This window comes from Monodelphis domestica, chromosome 7 (assembly GCF_027887165.1).
Source record: "Monodelphis domestica isolate mMonDom1 chromosome 7, mMonDom1.pri, whole genome shotgun sequence".
Lineage (NCBI taxonomy): Eukaryota > Metazoa > Chordata > Mammalia > Didelphimorphia > Didelphidae > Monodelphis > Monodelphis domestica.
In genome coordinates, this window is record NC_077233.1 from 18,200,967 (window position 1) to 18,221,755 (window position 20,789).

Here is a 20,789-nt window from a genome sequence, read left to right on the forward strand (position 1 = left end):
CACCCAACCATTTTAACTATTACAGTTTATGGCTCCGACTCTTTTAAATATCACATTGGATAGTATCTGTAGGACCCTTAGCAATAGAACATTCTTTCCTCTTAATGCCTAGCTCCCCTATAAATCTCCTGGGGGAGAGATCTTTTATGCAAGCTTAAAGCCACTATAACTTGATCTATGTCACTGGAATTGCCTGAGGAATCCTTGAATTTGCTCCCTGCACTACTTTCAGACATCCAGGAGATGAATGAGCTTCCAATTTTTGAAATCCCAACTGAGTCTCTCAGGGCAACGTTGTAAATCTTGAAATCTCTCAGACTTGTGAATGTTAAAAATTTCCCCATCAGGGAATTCTTAATTGGAGCAAATTCCCTACTGAGAAACACTTCCCATTTTGATCAGAGATTCTCCAAAAGGATTTCTCCAAAAGGATATCTCCAAAAGGATATCCTCAAGAGATTCTGCTTTTTCTTAAAATATAGGGGTTTTTCTCCCATGTCACCTCCCCTAAGTCCCTACATCTACCAATCACTGTAGACGTTTTCCAAAGGACTGCCCATCTAAATTCCTGCTAAGTCGACCAATCTCCTCAGTAAGTCTGAACCAGAAAAAATGCTGCTGTGTCTACCAAGATCCTCAGTAAGTCTGAAGGAGAGAAAACACAGCTGAGTCAACTAATCTCATCAAGAGAAAACTTGCCCGACCCTTTTAGGTACCTAGCATCCCATTGTATCAATTCTAAAAACAGGCCTGGCTCAAAGAACTTCTTGCCCCACCATAAGCATGGATCCAAGTACTTTCTTTGTTTAGCAAGGAGTTTTTTTTCCCCCTAAAGCAGTCTTAAGTACGGTTGGAGTAGAGGTCCTCCCATTTCTGATCCTTGGAGTAAGTTTTTTGTGTTCACCCATGAAAGATCATATGTGGAAAAAATGTTTTCCAACTTCTTTATTACAACCACATCCTTCTCAAAAGAAGGACTATTTTGCTTGAATTTCTTAATATCTTGGGGTGTAAAAGTTGTGTGTTGCCTTAAGGTCACCACTTCTCTGTCCCTATTTAAGGTGGATACTTCCCTTAAGGGGAAAAGGCCTTTAACTGAATTGGTTGTGGTTCTTGTCTTTTGGCTGGATGTCTGTGTTGATACAGAGAAAGTAAGTGGAGGGGGGAGGGAAGAGGGAAGAGCTGGTGAGTTGAGAGGGTGGGGTTGGTCTGGGGATGGGCAGGGCTTGGGCCTAGGAACAAGGGATAGGGGAAGGTGGGGTAGCCAGGAGCTGTATAAGGCCAGAGAGGAGAAATTATAGATGGGGAGGTAGGGATATTCCTTTTGCATTTGGAGACCAGGCAAGCATTATTAAAAATCATACATCTGGGTCTGCATTTCAAGCAGACTAGATTTTTGTTGTTTAATGTTAAGGCCAATGAAAAGAAAGACTACTAGGAACATCAGGGAAAAGGCAGTCTGAACCTGTAAAGTTTTTAAACTGAATAAAAGTCCCTGGGATTATAAAATATTCTGTCTGATTTTGAACCATGTTTTGTAATAATAAAATCAAATAAAGCTGAATGGGTTTGTTTATAAGAAAAACAAAGGACCCTGACTTGGAGGTTAGGAGAAGGAAAAAAAATCTTATTATTCTCTCCCCCCCCTCCCCCAAATTTTGGCTTTAGGTCCACTCCACTGACTTGGTGTCTGCTCAGGTGCAATGCTTTTAGTCAGGAGCATGGAGAAAGGAAAAAAAACACAAACTTGAGAGTCTGCTTAAAGTTTTTGGCTATGAAGCCAGAAAGGGGGTGGGGCTGAATAGTGAGGGTGTGTTGCTCCATGCTATGTATGAGCCACCCCAGCTGCAAGCTGGAAGGTTTAAACAGTTACTGGCCCTGGAGGTGAGCCACTACTTCGGATTGGGACTGGATGTAGCAGAGACCTGGAGGACAGGGTGTGGGCCTGTGCACAGAGCCGTGCCCCTGGAACTGTGACTGGGGTTGGGCAGTGCGGATTGACTGCTTCAAGCTGTTGCTGAAAAGTGGCTAGGCTTGAAAATCCATCTGGGTGGGGGGAGGGGTGGCTGCCACCAGAAATAGTGGTAGTAGTAATGGGCACTCGACTAGGAGAACCAGGAAAATAGCTGGATGTGATATTGCAGCAGCCATAGGGCAGCGAAAACCGTGGAGCTAGGGGGTAGAGGAAAGGATTTATATTTCACCCTCCGCTTAGGATCAGGAGACTTGAACTCTGGGAAGGCAGGTGCAGGCAGGAAGGCAGGAGCAGCTTGTCACAAAAGAGCACTGGATGTGGAGCAGTGGGAGCCTCAGGGGTGGGTAGGATGGAGCAGGCAAAAAACTACAGGCTAGAATCTGGGTTCAAGTCAGTGAGAACAAATTGCAGGAGCGGGAGAGGAGCCCTGGGGAACAACCTGGGAGAGCAGCATGGGTTTCAGCAAATTTACAAACAAACCCACGGCAGGGCTCAACACAGGGAAGCAAGACAAGGGAACTCTGGGAAGAGTAAAGAATGCTGGAAAATGAAGTCCCCAGGATACACATTTTTAAAACACATGAGATAATTTAAGAATTAAAGCCATTATAAATAAAAGAGCCTAGACATATTTCAAGAAATTATTATGGAGGACTGTCCTAATATCCTAGAACCAAAGAGTAAAATAGAAATGAAAAGAATCTGCCAATCACCTCCTGAAAGAAATTTCAAAATGAAGGCTCCCAAGAATATTATAGCTAAATTCCAGGGCTCTCAATTCAAGGAGAAAATTATGCAAGCAGCCAGAAAGAAACAAGTGAAATATATCATGTAGCCACAATCAGTATAACATAAGATTTAGTAGCTCCTACATTAAAGCATCAGATTTCTTGGATATATAGTCTTCTGAAAAATAAAGGAACTAGGACTTCAACCAAGAACCACCTTCTCAGCACAATGGAGTATAATTCCTTTTTTTTTTTTAAAGTTTTTAAATGTTTATTTTATTTGGTCATTTTCATACAGTATTCATTAGAAACAGAGATCATTTTCTTTTCCTCTCCCCCCCACACCTCCCCTAGCCGACCTGAGATTCCACTGGGTATCACATGTGTCCTTATGGAGTATAATTCTTAAGGGGGAAAAAGAATAATGAAATAGAGAACTTTCATGATGAAAAGACCAGGACTGGGTGGAAAATATGACTTTCAAATACAAGACTTAAGAGAAGCATAAAAAGAGAAATAATAAGGGATTTAAAAGGATTAAACTATTTCTATTTGTTCATGGAAAAATGCTACTTGTAACTCCTAAGAACTTTTCTTTATTTGAGCATTTAGAAGGGACAGTTAGGTCTAGCTTCATAGTTAGAGAGCCAAGCCTTGAGACAGGAAATCCTGGGTTCAAATCTGGATTCATAGACTTCTTAGCTATGTGGCCCTGAGCAAATAACTTAATCCCTGTTGCCTAGTCTTTACCACTCTTCTGCCTTGGATTTTAAAACAGAAGGTAAGTGCTAAGCAAAAAAAAAAAAAAACAAAACAAAAGAAAAATGCTGTTAGGAGTATATGTAGAGGGAATGGATGTGAATTGACTATGATGGGTTAATTTCAAAAAAATGGAGTAAGAAAGGGATGTACTGGGAGAAGGGGGAAGAGAGAGGTAGAATTGGATAAATTAACTCACTTGGAAGAGGTACAAAGTAGAGGGGAAAGAAGGGGTGCGGTGAAATCTGTCTTGTCATGTGTAATTTTGGGGGACACACTCCTTAGATGGAGAAATAAGGGTCAAAGGCAGTGAGGAAAGGGTTGATGAAATGGCTTTACACATGTAAGGAAGTAGATGCAGAAGAGGGTAAAAGATAGGGCCTGATAAAAGAGAGGGTGGATTGGGGTAGACAGGGAGTCAGAAGCAAAATACTTTTGAGGAGGAACAGGGGAAAAGGAGAGATGGAGGGAGAGGACCTCAAAATTTGAAAAATTGCTTTTGCATGTAATTTGAAAATAAAAATTTTCACCCCAAAAAAAGTAGAATCAGCCTATATTCAGTACTCACAACTGCCTTAATTCCAGTATGAGGGGGTAAAAAACCCATAACTTGAAATGACTTGCATTTCTGAATATAGTAGAGACCAATTAGTAGAATATTATGTTTCCATAAACATGATAAATGTTAAACCTATCTATAAATGTAGAAAAAGCCTTTTCAAAACGAAACCACATTAATTTAGCAGAACCCAAACAGCTAATACATTGACTACATCTATGGATTTGCTTTTAGAAATTTGTTCCCCTAAAGTGGAATTTTAGATTAACAACAAAAAAGAAATATTTTAAAAATCATTATTTGGTTCTGGTTTGTTAAATGTTAGGATTTATGCGACATTTTATTCCTTATTTTGAATTTTCTCTTTATTTTAATACTCATTAAGTTGATAAATCAGTTATTTAATCAGAGTGTGTATTTTATTTTCACCTCAGAAATAGGATGTTTGTCTAATTATATTTGTTTTAGTTTTATCCTTGTCTGTATAAAGTATATTTTCAAAGTTTTAAAATTTCTTTTGTCTATATGTTGTGCTATGCTGTGTATAAATGCTTACTGCACAATTTATAAGACATCACTAAATAATTTCTTGCTGAATTGTTTCAAATGAAAATTACATAGGGATAGGGCATATTATGATATACTTAAAGAAGGGATATCAGTTAAAATATTTTAAAAGATCATTTTTAATCTGTTGCAGCATCTCATTTACTCTCCAACTAAAATATACTTAAATATGATAGTTCCTTGATATTTTTTTTTGTCTTGAAGAAACTATGCTAAGAGATATTGGTTTTGTTCATAATCTGCCCTTCATTATACAAATAGTTTTTTCATAGTTAATATTTAAGGCAGTTTATTATGGATGCTGTTTTGGTTGATAACTGATACACAATTAGGATATGTGTTTTTGAAAAACTCAGGGTCTCTTGTTTACTTTTATGTCTATATCTACCCTTTCTCTTAGATGTCTAATCATCAAGATCAACAATACAAAGAATTCTTCCAAAAATAACTAATGACATTTGTATATTTGCATTATAGCTTTTTTTTCCCCCAGTTTCCTTTTAAATGAAAACTGTATGGGGTTGATAACCATAGTGTTCCTTGGGCAGATAAATAATGCAATGGATAGAGTGCTATGTCTGGAATCAAAAAGTCTAGTCTTCCTGAGTTCCAGTCTAACCTTGGACACTAGCTGTGTAACACAGGGCAAGTCACTTAACCTGTAAGCTTCAGTTTCTTCATCTATAAAATGAGCTGGAGAAAGAAATAGCAAATCACTCCAATAACTTTGATAAGAAAACCCCACAAAGTTCTCACAAAGACTAGGTTATGACTGAAACAACTGAATAGTAACAATAGTGCTCCTTCTACTTACTGTACTGATTGAGCAGATTAATATATCTAGGATACAAAAGGTGAAGTATTTATATTATTTCAGGTTTAAACTATGAAAATAAAAAATAGTTCCTGTCCTCAGGGAGCTTACATTTTATTTAGGGTTATAACATGTACACAGATAAGTAAATATTTATTTGAATTTTATGGGTATAAAACCTTTATAAAGAACCTTCAACAAATTTTGATGGTGTTTCCTTTTGTCTATAGGTTGCTGCTAACACTCCAAGTATGTACTCTCAGGAACTGTTCCAACTTTCACAGTATCTACAGGTAAAAACTAACTGGGGCTTTTGGGAATTTAGACCCTAGAAATGAAATACACAATGTTTTAGGTCATTTAACAAATACAGAATAGGGAAAGCCTAGTGCATTGGCACAACTATAACGTAGACCCGTGTCCAGAAGGTTCAGCAAAAGTAATCAAAAGTATAAATATGAGCCCCTGTGTAGGAAAACTAAAAAACTTGTGGGTATGTTCATCTAGAGAAGATAATTTTTACATAAGAACAAGATCGGAAGTCACTACTTGATAGGCAATTAGCAAAGGCTCAGAAAAGGCCTACAGTAGAAGGTGGGAATCTGGAAGAAATCCAGGAAAACTAAAAAGTAAGGGAGTGGGGATGGTATTCCAGGTGAGGGGGGCAGCTTGGGAAGGTGATGAGAGATGGAGGAACTTCTCTCCAGTGAAAGCCTGTGGGTCATAGAATACAGAAACAACGATTTCCTGAATACAAGACTAGAAGCATTCTGAGGTGGGCTTCCCTCTAAGGTAGTTCCAAGCTCTTTCTGATGACTTAAGATAATCTGGTGAGTGAAATAGCTATGAATCTGTCCAGCCTTCATAGACTTTGCATTGCTATCTCTTGCTCACAGTGATGCTGGAGACCAGGAATTCTTGCTCTACTCCACACATTGAGAAAGTGTGATGTGGTGGTTCATGCTGAATGTGAAGGTTCACGTCCAGCGACTGTATATGTATGTGGGCACTCATCTAATCTCTCCAAACCTTGGTGTCCTTACCTATGACATGGGAGTGATAATGCCTACCTCACATATTTATTGAGAAGCTCAAGGGAAGATAGCACATGTCAGAGAATTATCTGAATGCTGACTGTCCCATCCCATGTCCAGGAGTCCCAAATTCTTCTCGCCATAGGAAACAAGGCAGTTGGAGCCACTTCTTCAAGGACTCAGGCCAGGTTTTGGTGATTCCCACTGCTTTCTCTAAGTGCTTGCTGGGCAGCAGTACACACAGTGTGGAATCCCCTCCCCCAGATCGCCACTCATCATGCTGACATCTTCCATATCTTTGCATGTCACCTTGTTCTCATTCAGTTACTCTCAGAATAAGGCGCCATGCAAAGGATCTTGTCACCCGAAGTAGTACTGTATGCGAGTGATGCTGCGCTTTCAATGCTCCTCTCACTGACCACCAATGAAAGAGGTGCCCCTTCTGGAAGTGTGGTGGGGGCCAGATAAATGGCCTCAGGGGGGCCGCATGTGGCCCATGGGTTGTAGTTGGGGACCTCTGCCTTAGGCTATCAATTAGGAACTCTTTATTAAGCGCCTCTCAAATTTGAGGGCCAAGAAGCATTGCAGTGTATCAAAACTGGGTACAAATCCTCTTAGTGCTGCTTTCTGGCTGTATCTTTTGCCCACCTCCTGCTGCCTATACCTTCCTCTCCCTACAATACTGGTTTTTAGGAAATAATGTCAAGCATTCTGCTGGGTATTGAGTTTATGGAGACAAAAATGAAAAAGTCTTGTCCTCAGGAGGTTCATGTTTTTACCAAGGGAGACAAGCATGTATTTATTTCAGTATGTACACTTACAAGACAGAGATTAATACAGTAGTGTCTGGGGGATCTGCAAAGGCCTTAAATAGGAGGAGACACAAGCTCAATTTGTTTTTGTTTAACATTGATTTTTTAAAAATCTTCATTTCCAAGTTCTCTCCCTCCAACCCACTGAAAAAGCAAACAATATGATTATATTACACCCATTATACATGTGAAGTTATGCAAATTGTATTTACATGTTAGCCATGTTGTAAAAAAATAAAAAACGGCAAGGAAAATTTTAAAAGGATACTTCAATCTGCAGTCAAGAGTTCATTAGTTGTCTCTGGAGGTGGATAGCATTTTTTAGCATAGGTCTTTTAGAGTTGTCTTGGATATTTTTCTTGATCAGGGTAGCTAAGTCTTTTTCATGGTCCATCATCATTGATGTTACTGTATAATATTCTCAGGTTTCTGCTCTTTTCATTTTGCATTAGTTCATATAAATCCTCCCAGATTTTTCTGAAACCATCCTGCTTGTCATTTCTTATAGTATTCCATCACAGTCATACACCACCACTTCTTCATCTTTTCCCCAATTGATGGACATCTCCTCAGTTTCCAATTCTTTGCCACCATAAAAAGAGGCAACCTTAGTTTTGAAGGAAACTAGAGGTTTTAAGAGGTGAAGGGTGTGGAGAGTCTGCTTTCCAGGCTCAGGGTCAGCCAATGCAAATGTTGACTTCGAAATAAGATTAAACGGTGGTTTTTCTGACTACCACTGTTTAATCAGGAATAGTGATAGGTTCATACTTTGACCACCACACAGAGCCCAGCGTCAACTACCACACAGGACCTGCACCCCAGGGACTCTGGGAACTGTATCCCTTTGGGGGAAGGCACTCCGCAAAATACTAGCTCTAATGCCTACTCCACTCTGGGAGAAAACAATGTGCTAAGTGCCACTCCGAAGAGAAAAGAGGGTCTCTTATACCCTCTGATGAATTTGCTATGGTAAACCTGCAGAGATAAACCACAAAAAGGTTGCAAATCTCTTTGCAGTCAGCCTTAGGGATATCACTTAGGGGTCAGCTATATCACATCAAAGGCAAGGGTCAAACTCAGGAGCTGGGCTCCTAAGAGGAGACTTAACACAATAAGGGAAGCCTTCAAAACAAATAAAAGGTACTTAACATTAGCTATGTCCACAAATCCCACCTATGCTAAAGTTCCCAAACCACTCTAAAGTCCATATTCAACCCAAAACCAGGGGTGCTTGGCACTAAGGTTCTCAAAGGGTAGAGGTGACACAAAGAACCCTTAATTTGATGTATTGAGTAATAGATGGATTGCAGAGCCTGGTCTAGCTGAGTATTTTGGATCTGTCTTTTGTCAAGATAAAATTAAGAGAATATATTTGTTGTAGGGTTTTTAGGTTAATATCAGAATAGTTTAATAATACTAGAATAGTTTTTATCTGCTTTGGAATTGGAAACTTTTCCCTCAAGTTGTGGTTGAGATGCAGTTTTTGTTTGGGTGCCTCAAATGAATTCAATGAAGTATGTTCCACCATCTAGTGGGAGAGGAGTTTAAAGATTTTTTAGAAGTGTTATTTTTAAAAAAAACTTGCGATACCCACAAATATCCCATACACTAACATGATTTCTCTTTTGAAGTAAATGGCTCATTTCTGAGAATAAGATGCCCTTTAATGTTAGTTGTGAGTTGGCATGGATTTCACTTAAGAGTTCTTCATTTTCTTCTTTATAGTTGGGCTAAAAATAGGAGCTGTATCTTAACTAGTGTTGATTATCGACTTTTCCCAAACTTGATTCATCAGTTATGTGGAAAGCCAAAATCCCCATTTCTAGATTCAAATACTGTCTCTTTATTAAATTGGACTTTCTGTTGACAATGCTTTCATTCATATATCAAAATAGTTTTGTAATAGAAACAAATACAAAAGGTGTTGAAATCTGGAGGAACTTCTCAGTCATTAAAGACCTCTTATCTATCCATCATCAGCCTGGTTATTGACTGAAGGGAACCCTCCCAATAGCCCTTGGATATTAGGTAGCATTGTAGCTGCCTCACATCATGATCTTAAAATTACTTCTTTAAACCTGCTGGATACTTAAATACTATTTCCTGACTCTTTGCACCCCCCAGCCCTCCACTCTCCATTGCAGCTGTTTTTAGGCTGGCCTCCCCTGTATTTTTGACAGTGTGATCTCAGTGACTTCTCCTGCCAGGAGGCGAGGGTTGAGCCAGAATACCTGTCTACACAGGGGCTCGCAGTATCAGTTTTGCCACTGAAGCTCAAAGGATGGGCTCAGTCATCCTTTCAGTTCAGCTGGAGAGAGATGAAAAAGTCATATTTCTGATATTTCTAATTTCTTTTTTTTTTTTAACCCTTACCTCCGGTCTTGGAATCAATACTGTGTATTCCAAGACAGAAGAGTGGTAAGGGTAGGCAATGGGGGTCAAGTGACTTGCCTAGGGTCACACAGCTGGGAAGTGTCTGAGGCCAGATTTAAACCCAGGACCTCTCATCTCTAGGCCTGGCTCTCAATCCACTGAGCACCCAGCTGCCCCCTGATATTTCTAATTTCTACCTTTATTGAATGAATTTAGGTAAAGGCTCTGCATTTTAAAGCAGCTTTTATCAGTATGTAAACCATTTTTAAAATTTATGCAATTATGCTTTTAATTTTCATTACTTTTGAAGCAGTATACTATACTTGCATTTAAGCTGTATTCTTAATATATAGAATGACATTTAGTAACAAATTTTATGTAGTATTTTCAAAGATTTTTATATCAGTTATGAACAGTTATTCATAATGTGTTTTTATAATTGCATTTAAAACCAGATGTACTTTAATCTCAGTAAAGATAGGCTAAAAATAAGAAATTCAAGTGACCTGAATTAACTTTGCAAAAGTTTGTTAAGCATATTTAAAAAAAAGTTAATGATAAAAATAGAATCTTTCCTTATTTGATAAATACAAGAAAATATCAAATTATAATTTTCCAGAATATTCTGAAATTAATTTTTACAATTTTTTTCCTCCAATATCAGGAAGCCTTACATCGGGAGCAAATGTTGGAACAAAAGTTGGCCACTCTTCAGAGGCTGCTAGCCATCACGCAAGAGGCTTCTGATACGAGTTGGCAGGTATCTGCAAGGATTACCTGCAATAAGGACAGCCTTTTCCTACATAAAGTATTATAATTTGAGTCTTTCGTGTGGAAAATCAAAGTATTCAGGGTCACAACAGATTTTATAATCCCTGAATAAAATGTTTTGTGTTAGAAGAAAGTATTTGATTGAGTAATATTAGTTAACCTTGTGATTCCAAATCTATACTTGACTATGGAAAGGTGTATGTGTGTAAATAAATGTGTGTATGTATGTATGCATATATATATATATATATATATATATATATCATCTCCCTATAAAATCTAGTTTCAGAAAAGAGTAGTGCCTAGTAGCCATGGTAAAATGTTTTTATGCATTTAAAAACTTTTCTTTTGTAGGCTTTGATAGATGAAGATAGACTGTTATCACGGTTAGAAGTTATGGGAAACCAGTTACAAGTGTGTTCTAAAGTAGGTACACCAACTCGTTTGTATAGCACTTAAAAGATTTTTACTGATTTTTCTCTTGTCTCTCTATATATCTATATAGACTCCTCTCCCTCTCTTCCCTTCCCTCACCCTGTTTTTTAACAACTACCTAAATTCACCCTGAGAAGCCCAGGTTTCTAATCAAACCTTCAAATGTCCCTATAGTTGTGACGCTGAGAGGAGATCCCTGTTTAAAGGCCCCTGTGCATCTCTTTTGTAATTAATTGGGGAGTGATATGCTTGAAGATAGATGGTCTCCTCACATCCAGACCCTGCACAATAGCTGGTTCTTTAAAACTTTGGCCTCTGTGAGAGCTGTGGCTACTCTCGGTTTTGCCTTTTCTTGGGGACCTCCAGCACACACATAGTGTCTAGAAAGTACCGGTGCTTAACAAAGGCTTATGGGCTGACTGATTTTTATAACAATTTTTCGTTCTTAGAATCAGACAGAAGATAGCTTAAGAAAGGAACTTGTAGCATTACAGGAAGATAAACACAACTATGAGACGACAGCCAAAGAGTCCCTGAGGCGGGTTCTTCAGGAGAAAATCGAAGTGGTCAGAAAGCTCTCTGAAGTTGAGGTAGGTAGAGGTCTTCATTTGTTTCTTTTTGGTTGAGTTTTATGCGTTACCTCGTGGATGTTTGTGGTATAAAAACCATTCCCTTCACCAGATTCCTCTGTGCTTTGAAGGAGCTCTGGTGCTTACTGTTTGACAAAACTCTCCTAAGATAAGGCAGGTGCTAAAACCAAACCTCTAATAAATTTGGTTTTTATCTAACTGCTTGAAATCACCAGCTTCTATCTTGTAGTGCGAATAGACAAGGTGTGAAGCTACTAGAAAGTTAATCAAGGCATTTTAGAGTTTGTACTCTGTGAATCGGTTTGAGCTAGGATACAGAATTGATCTTTTGATATTATCCTAGTTTGCAAATGTGCTTTTCTTTCTCACCTGATGGTAATGGTAAAGACACATAGGAAGTCTATAGAATTGCCTAACTTCTGACTCATGTGTTGAAAAAGAAATCAAACAGGGTTTGAGGTTTTTTTCCCAGCACATCTGTAACAAAGTTTATTTGTTTTTGCCACATGAAAATGTTCAAACCTATTGTTATAGTACACATGCTTAGCAAATGTTTACTGAAATGTTTGGGACCCAAGTTATCTTGGTTCCAGTATAAACTAGTTCACAGGAGAATAAAAGATAAGGAAGGTTGGATTGCTGATCTTCTTTGGTTGCCAAGACTAAAGTATTCATCATTAGATGGCCAGGCTCCTGGCAATGAAGATCTTTATACTTAGCTAGGCTTGGAATCCTAAAGCCAACTCATCTGTGGCCAGCATGGTACTCAGTCTTATCAGCATGGGAACTGCTACTAGGGTTGACCTGATGGCTAAGGTAACCTTCAGAGACCCAGGGTCACCTCCATGCTTTGATGAGCCATTGAGGTATCTTAGTGTATGATTGTATGATTGTAAAACCTACCACAATGCTGATATCCAAGAATTAAAAATAAGTGTCATCAAAAGGTTACTAGAGGAGTATGTAGTAGGGTTGAAAAGACTGAAACATAATAAATAAGCAATTTCCAAGAATTAGATCTGGTATAAAAGGACACTGAAGTTCTGTGTTGTAGGATCCATAAATAGGCTAGTCTTATGGGGTTTTGGTGAATGGTCAACACAGCCTCTATGCTTCCCTGCTTTAATTGTAATGTCTGTAGTTCAGGGATCCCACCGGGTCACATGAAATCACCTTAATATATAAAGGGCTTGAAGCTTTGTGTGATAGAGAAATGCTATTATTTTTGGTTTTATAGATGGTTTATAATCTGTATCCTTGGACATAACATCCCCCTAGATCAGATCATGGTTCTCTCAGAGCAAGACCTCTATTTTCCCTCACCCCTAACTGAAATTGAGCATTTCCTTCAATTATTTAAAAACATTCTGAAAAGGGTCTGTAGCCTTCACCCAACTGATTGCCAAAGGGAGATCATGACAGAGAAATGGTAAGGAATGCTTGCATTAGTGTGTTTCTGAATGAAGATCATCGTTTTTGTGGTTCTAAAGCAGTGATGGTGAACCTTTTAGAGATAAAGTGTGCTGTGTGTCCGTTCCCCCCACATACTGTGTAAACCCTGAGTACCTCCCCCCACTTTATCCCACATAGGGGAGAGTTGCTGGGCCTGGAGGGGTGAGTGAAGTGGGGAATGTCCTCAGTGTAAAGAGGGGGATGGGAGGTGGCCCAAGCACCTTGCTCCCTTCTAACTCTGCCACCTGTGAGCCACCCCTCACCCCCACACTCCCATTGGGCTGCTGAGCAGAGGGGTGTGTGAAGTGAAAAAATGTCAAGTGTGGTGGAGAGGGGCAGGGCAGCAGCTCTGCCCAAGACCCTCTGCCTTTCTAGTAACAAACTCTATGGTAGGGAGCAAGGGTGGCCGAGTGATTGCCCACAGAGAACTCTCTGTGTGCCATTTTTGGCACCTATGCCTCAGGTTTGCCATCACTGCTCTAGGGCATTTACCATGAAATTTCATCTCATGTGAAAGATTAGCCTATTCTGGGGAAGTTGACTCAGATGGCACCTAATTTTATTGTAACCAAAGTAAAAACAAAACAAAACAATTCCCCAAGCCCTACCCACTCACCTCTTTGACTTAATCTGGTTTAAAGGTTGACAATAAAATGTCTTCTAGGATTAAAACCATATCTATTTTTAAAATACAGAGTATAAAAGCAACAATCTCTTCCCTAAGCTATTTGTTTTCAGATTCAGAATTAGAAACCCTTCAAGAATATGTATTAAGTAATTTAAATCAGAACATTAAATTGTCTCCAAATAAGAGTTTCTTATGGTATTTGCTAATTTATGACAAATACAGAATTGAATTAGGTATTATTTATTATTCATATTGCCTTGGGAAAAGAATAAGCTTGTAAATTTACTTTAATTTTATTCCTCAGTTTATTGTAGTACATTTTATAATTTACCTTGACATATTCCATTCTCAATAACCAGTGATTACTTTGAAGAATTCAAATAAATAAAAATCTAGATTTATACAAGAGTAATTAGAAAAATTTATTTCCTTTAACTTCCTTCTAAATGGAAAATCATTTAAGTTTCTTCAGTGTATTGTGCAAAATGAGCTTTTGTATGCCATGTTTTGACATTTATTAAATGGGTCCCCCCCCCAAATAAAAACACTAAACAAGATAATGTATTTTAATTCTCTTTTTGTAAGTTGAATTTGGAATTTATACTAAATGAGTTACTTAATTTCAGCGAAGTCTGAGTAATACTGAAGATGAATGTACCCACCTAAAAGAAATGAATGAAAGGACTCAGGAAGAATTAAGAGAATTGGCCAATAAGTATAATGGAGCGGTTAATGAGATTAAAGATCTCTCTGATAAACTAAAGGTAAGTGTTCTATGCTCCTGTGATATGCCTCTTTGTCCCTCAGGGCCCAATAGGAGAAACAGCTGGTGGTCAGTTCTTAGATGCTGATCAGGGTTTAACAATTATAGCTAAAATGAGTCATAGTTGATATCCAAGACAATTACTTATCCTTGTGACTTCTACCTTCTATATCAGGTCACTGAAAGTTGGAGACAAGGACAACATTTTATGATAGTGATGGAGGCAATCCTATAGAGAAAAGCACTGTGGGAAAGTATTTATGACCCCCAGTTTATATATTATCTCCATTCACATTACTCTCTAGTCTTCTCCCTAACTCTAACCTCTCCCTTTAGCTCTATACTTGCCTTTCCAGTTGCCTACAAAGCACCTGACTCCTTCCTCCCGGAGTGGTCTTGAGGTTCAGAGGCCGCAGCACAGTCTTCAATTCTTGGGACTGTGTTTTTGACTAGGATGTTGGGTATACCTCAGCATGTCTAGAAGGGAACTTATTTTCTCCCAGGGGTCCCCCAATCCTTGCCTTACTGTGTGTCCTCGTTACCGCCCCCCCCCCCCCCCCCCTTTCCTCTTGCTGCTAATCATTTTATTGTTCCTTCATTTATCCAGGCTTTAAACCTGGGCACCATCTTTACTGCTACCTTTTCCTTTGTTTGTGACATGAAATCAGATGCCACATCCTTTCTGATTTACTACCACAATATTTCCTGCCTATCTTCCTTTCTCTTTACCTTTTAGAGTCCTCTCTCCTCACCTTGCATCTTCCTAATTGGTCTTCCTCATCTACTTTCTTATCCAATTTCTCCTTCAGTTACTGCCAAAACAAACCCATACCATCTAGGCCCACCCTCCCTTGCCAGACTGATTTCATCCTTTTCTGCTTTCTGGGCATATTGCCTTATTGGAAATTGTGTTAAATCTTGAGTTAGGAGGGCTCAGGTCTAAATCCTGGGTCTTGGACTATTAGCCAAGTCCTTATTGTTCTTTGGGCTGTTGATTATGACTAGTCATGAGGCTCTAATGAAAGAACTATGATGTGGGGTACTTTTCTGCCCACCTTAATTTCCCTTCTCCAAGGGGACATCCCCCTCCCTTTTCAAACTTGGAATATACCTTGTTCCCCTTTGCTTTGCTCTGGCCACATTCTTCTGCCTTCTCTCAGAGCTGCCTGTGTGTCTTAACCCACCATGAGGTTCTAAATCCCTTATGGTCAGGGACTGTTGTTTTTCTTATTTTGATCTCTGTTGCCAAATGTTGTACCAGCAGGCATTAATAGTGGGAAGCAGGGGGCAGCTGGGTAGCTCAGTGGATTGATAGCCAGGCCTAGACACAGGAGGTGTCCTGGGTTCAAATCTGGCCAGCTTTGTGTTTCTGGGCAAGTCACTTAACCCCATTGCCTAGCCCTTACCACTCTTGGAACCAATACACAGTATTGATTCCAAGATGGAAGGTAAAGTTTTAATAAAATTTTTAAAAATAGTGGGAAGCAGATAACAAATGATAATTAAATGCTCATGGATGATGAATATCAAATTATTGATAGATATGATGTTAATAAATATTGTAAAATATAAATGAAAGCCAATTAACTAGTGGGTATTTATTAAATCTTTGTTTGAATTGAATTGAACTGAGCAAGTAGAAAATTGGGTGTTTTGCTTAATGATACAGCAAGATACCTAAGGCAGAGAAACTTTAAGAAAAACTATATGAGAAAATGGCATTGGCAGAGAAGATGGGCTACAAGGACAGATGGAGCTTTGGAATAGTGAGAAGCTTGAGATGATTATTCAGGTATTTTTCACATTTCTAGATCCTTGATTTTTATTATTGATTTTCAAAAACAGGCAGCTGAAGGAAGACAGGAAGAAATCCAGCAAAAGGGACAAGCTGAAAAAAAGGAATTGCAACATAAAATTGATGAAATGGAAGAGAAAGAGCAGGAACTTCAAGCCAAAATTGAAGCCTTGCAAGCTGACAATGACTTCACCAATGAGCGGCTAATGGCTCTCCAGGGTAAGATGGTCAGGGGTGCATCTCTCTTCTTTTCTCTGTGAAATCTCTTTCTTGGAATTTTGTTTACAGAACAGTTAAATCTTCAAGTGAAAACTCTTTAACAGGCTTGACTTTGTGGTTCAGATTCTCCATTGGAGTTTGTCACTAAACTTTCAGTGCCACTTATTTCAAAATGTTTTCTTCTCATCTTCCCTCCCTCCATCTTTCTCTCCCTCCCTTATTCCAAACCCTTACTTTCTGTCTTAGAATTGGTACAAGCTTCAGTTGCAAGGCAGAAGAGTGGTAAGGGCTAGGCAATTAGAATTAAGTGACTTACACACAGAGCTGGGAAGTGTCTTGAGGCCGGATGTGAATCCAGTTGTCCTAACTCCAGGCTTGACTCTATCCACTGAAGTACCTCCCTACCCCATTTTCTTCTTTTCAAAAAGGAAATGACTGATTTATTAGAGAATCCTAGTTTAAGAGTTCAATGACCTTAATAAAATGAAGCCACCACCAGAGGGAGTTACTGTTTAGTTTTTGAACTATCTCAGAAGAATTGTATGTATTCTGATTAGAATCCTTCAAGACTCTTTGTATGGGAAACAGTTCTTCCTGGTCGTTGTATGTCTGTTTCACATTTCGTGTGCTTCTCATTCAAAGCAATGATTTTTTTAACATGTGTGACAAGAAATTTGGGCTGTTTTGTTTTGAGTAGTACATGGTACTAGGTTGTTTTTTATTGTAAATTAGTTAAAAAAATACTCTTTGGTCAGGCAGTGAGACATTTTTTAATCCTAGGATACAAGCTGATGCCCTCTTACCTAAAAATTAATGTGAGCACAGAAAAAAGTAATATAAAAAGATGAAATATTTTCTTTATAACATCCCTCTCTCTCTCTTTTTAGCTGGAAAACGAGACCAGGCTTTTAAGTATTTTGAATGTTTGTAGATTATCAGATTCTAACTTTACAACTTGGCTAAGTCCAGCCTTTAAAACCAAGCATTCTTTTAGTTTGTGATGATTAAGGGTAAATTCTCTGGTTTGTTTTTAGATATAGGCATTGCTTGTTGCATAACAACTTGGTACATTTTCATTTAAAAGTAATAGACAAATTAAGGAAAAATTTCTGGAACCCTATTAAATTTGTTTTTAGTTCATTTTAATTTTTCCATTCCTATATTTGTACTACTGATTTGCTACTGTGGCTATAGTGACTCTTCCCCTTCTTCCAGGAAAAGTATCATCTTTCCCTGCCCTTATCCATTCATTGATTCAGAGCTTTAAGTAGATAGGGAGAGTTATTATTAAATTTAAGAAGCCCACTGTTAAGTTTTTGGGACTGTGATCCTATTCTGAGCAGCTAGCATTACCTCTTTTGGCCTTCAGGCCCAAAAATATTGCTTCATAAAGTCAGAAGACTGACCTGTGCCAGCCATCTAGATTCCATTCTTTCTTATTTTTTAAACCCTTACCTTCTACCTTATGTTCAATACTGTGTATTGGTTCTAAGGCAGTAGAATTGTGAGGGCTAGGCAATGGGGATTAAGTGACTTGCCCAGGGTCACATAGCTAGGAAGTGTCTGAGATCAGATTCAAACCTAGGATCTCCCACATCTAGGTCTGACTTTCAATCTACTGAGCTACCCAGCTGCCCCCTCCATTCTCTTTTTTAAATAGTTGTGTTGCTAAAACATGATTACTCTGTAGCCAAGGGATTTTGTGTATATAGTAATGATCTATAGTAATGATCTTATTCTTTTTTTAAATAATAAAAGTTCTATAGAGTATATATTAGAAGATATTGTTCTGGAAGTCAGGCAGTTTCTTTGTCCTGTTGAGAATCAGTTGATCCCTGATGAAATCCAGTGGCTTTTTAACATGCATTAGTAAGAGAGACACAAATAATATGAGAGACAAGAATTGGAAGTTGAAGACATGAATACTGTCTTATATAGGAGACATTGTAAAATGCTCGAGATAAAGACTTTTAGGTTTTATTATTCCTTGTTGATATTATTTGGGTAGACTTTATAGTAAAACATACTGATTTGAAAACTTATTTGATTTGGTTTCTCTTGATATAATTTGGTTATTTTTTTAAGTGTATATTTTTTTACTAATTGTACTTCTTAGTGCAAATTTCTATCACTCATTAATTACTAGTCATCATTTTTAATAAACTGGGCTCAATCTATATATTTTTGAAAGCTTATTTTTTGATAATGTCTTTTTTATTCAATGGCTTTTTTTTTTAACTAAAATCCCTTATCCTCTTGACTTTTGATCACAGTCTTATTCTTGGCTTTAATTGTTCAAAGTATAGGATATCAAACATTTTCAGAGTTAAGATAAACTTTCTATCTATGTCTTCTTCCCTTATTTTAAGGGGAAAGGGTTCCATCTCAGTTCATAGTTTAGTTAGTTTTTTTTTTAGTTGTTGCTGCATTTATGCCACCTTATTCAGAATAGGGTTTGTCCTTCATGAATAATTCATGAATAAACAGTATGTCTCCTCTTCACCAACACTTAACCATATTTGTGTTCTATGAGTTTTTTAAGACTAAAAATGTCATTAATAGCTTCTCTATTGAGTGTATTAGCTGGTCTGGTCCTTGGGAAATAGACGTTGTTGTTGAATGCCTGATGAGATGTTCTGGAGTCTGCCATGCTGACCTGACCTTCTAGAATCAGGGTCCCCAAACTGACAATAAACTCTCTAGGGACTCCATTTGAGTATGAGGATTTTAAAAAGAGTGATCACATGTTTTAGTCAATAAATTGCTGGACTTAAAATCAGGAAAAAGCTTTGTTTGGAAGCTGCTTTTAACACTATCTGAATGACCATGTGCAAATCACTTGACTTTTCTGAGCCTTGTTCTTTGTGATCGCAAAAATATGGGTTTCAAGACTGTGAATTGCCCAAACTGTAAAGATAATTTTTAGTGTCTTGATTTTATATCAAAAATAAGTGGTCGCCATGGGAAAAATTCCCAAATCTGAAATACCCAACTCGGCTGGGTTTTATGGAGATTTTAATTAATACAAATGAAGGAATTAAGGAAAGGGGGAGAGAGAGAGACACAGAGGAAATAGTAGGAAAGGGTAGTAGGAAAGCTTTAAGAGAGACTAGTCAGTCTTTAATCACTCACCACAAGGTCGTTCCAAGCAAAACTCCAGAGTTCGGAGAGACCCTCCAATTCAGCTTTCAGAGCTGAATTAAATTGAACTCCCCTGAATTGGTTCAGACAGCTCCTTTTTTTTTTTTTTTAAACCCTTACCTTCTGTCTTGGAGTCAATACTGTGTATTGGCTCCAAGGCAGAAGAGTGGTAAGGGCTAGGCAATGGGGGTCAAGTGACTTGCCCAGGGTCACACAGCTAGGAAGTGGCTGAGGCCGGATTTGAACCTAGGACCTCCCGTCTCTAGGCCTGGTTCTCAATCCACTGAGCTACCCAGCTGCCCCCAGCAGACAGCTCCTTTTAAAGAGAATTTTCTCCTATGTCACCTCCCCTATGTTTTCACATCTACCAATCACAGTAGACGTTTTTCAAAGGACAGACCATTCTTAATTCACATCTTGTTATCACCTTCTTAATTCACATCTTGTTATCATCTTCTCTGGGTAGACTAAAACTTCTGAGTATTTCACATCTCTTTGCTAAGCTTGCCTTTATAGTGATAATTTGACCTTCATAGGTACTTAGCATCCTTTTGTATTAGTTCTAAAAACAGACCTATCTTAAGGGCTTGGCCTCTATAAGTATGGGTTAAGTACTTTTTCATTGTTCAGTAAGGAGTTTTACAACTTTATCTTATTTTAGTCTTCCCCTAAATATGGGTGGAGTAAGGTTAAGTTCTTAATACATTCCTGATCAAGTACCTCCATTGTTTAAATGGGGGAATAACCTTAAACTTAACCTTAAGATACTGTTCCAATATTGACTTCAAAGCAGAAGAGTGGTAAGGGCTAGGCAATGGGGATCAAGTGACTTGCCCAGGGTCACACAGCTGGGAAGTGTCCAAGGCCAGATTTGAATCTAGGACCTCCCATCTCTAGGCCTGGCTCTCAAGCCACTGAGCTACCCAGCTGCCCCCGAGTTGAGAATTTTTAAGATTCACATCTTCATTTGTAAAATGGCGATGACAGAACATACTAGTAGTAACTTCATACTTGTGAGCCATCAGAGATGAAGTCTGTGGTGTGTGGTGCTAAGAGTGGTAGTATTATTAGTGAAAGTTCACAGACCATTGGGAACATGCCATCCAACTTAGATTGTCATGTATTTCTTTGTCCAAACCACCAGAGTTTTTACCCAGTCCAAATAAGTGTTATAGCGAATTTTTGTGGTAATCTCACTTTAAAATGAGAATTAATTGAAAGGTGAATTTTGTAGGGAGAGTTGAGTGATTGGGACTCCTACCCCTTGGAGCCTAGGGGAGTATAAGCAAACAAGGAGATGGATAGGAAGAGGGTAGGAGTGTTTTTTCTAGTTGATTATAAGCAATGGTCATTTATTTCTTAGGTTAAAATCAG

At 38.4% G+C, this 20,789-nt stretch overlaps 1 protein-coding gene across 6 annotated transcripts in view; it reads left to right on the plus strand.

The window, feature by feature from the left end:
• The window catches only part of SLMAP (sarcolemma associated protein), a 168,891-nt gene that overhangs the window by 92,109 nt on the left and 55,993 nt on the right, over positions 1–20,789 (plus strand). For all 6 annotated transcript variants that reach the window (XM_007499963.2, XM_007499966.2, XM_007499968.2 and 3 more), the window contains exons 5-10: positions 5,633–5,695; positions 10,286–10,381; positions 10,747–10,818; positions 11,277–11,417; positions 14,124–14,261; positions 16,106–16,274. In XM_007499963.2, the coding sequence (XP_007500025.1) occupies positions 5,633–5,695; positions 10,286–10,381; positions 10,747–10,818; positions 11,277–11,417; positions 14,124–14,261; positions 16,106–16,274 (679 nt within the window). The remainder of the gene's footprint in view (positions 1–5,632; positions 5,696–10,285; positions 10,382–10,746; positions 10,819–11,276; positions 11,418–14,123; positions 14,262–16,105; positions 16,275–20,789) is intronic.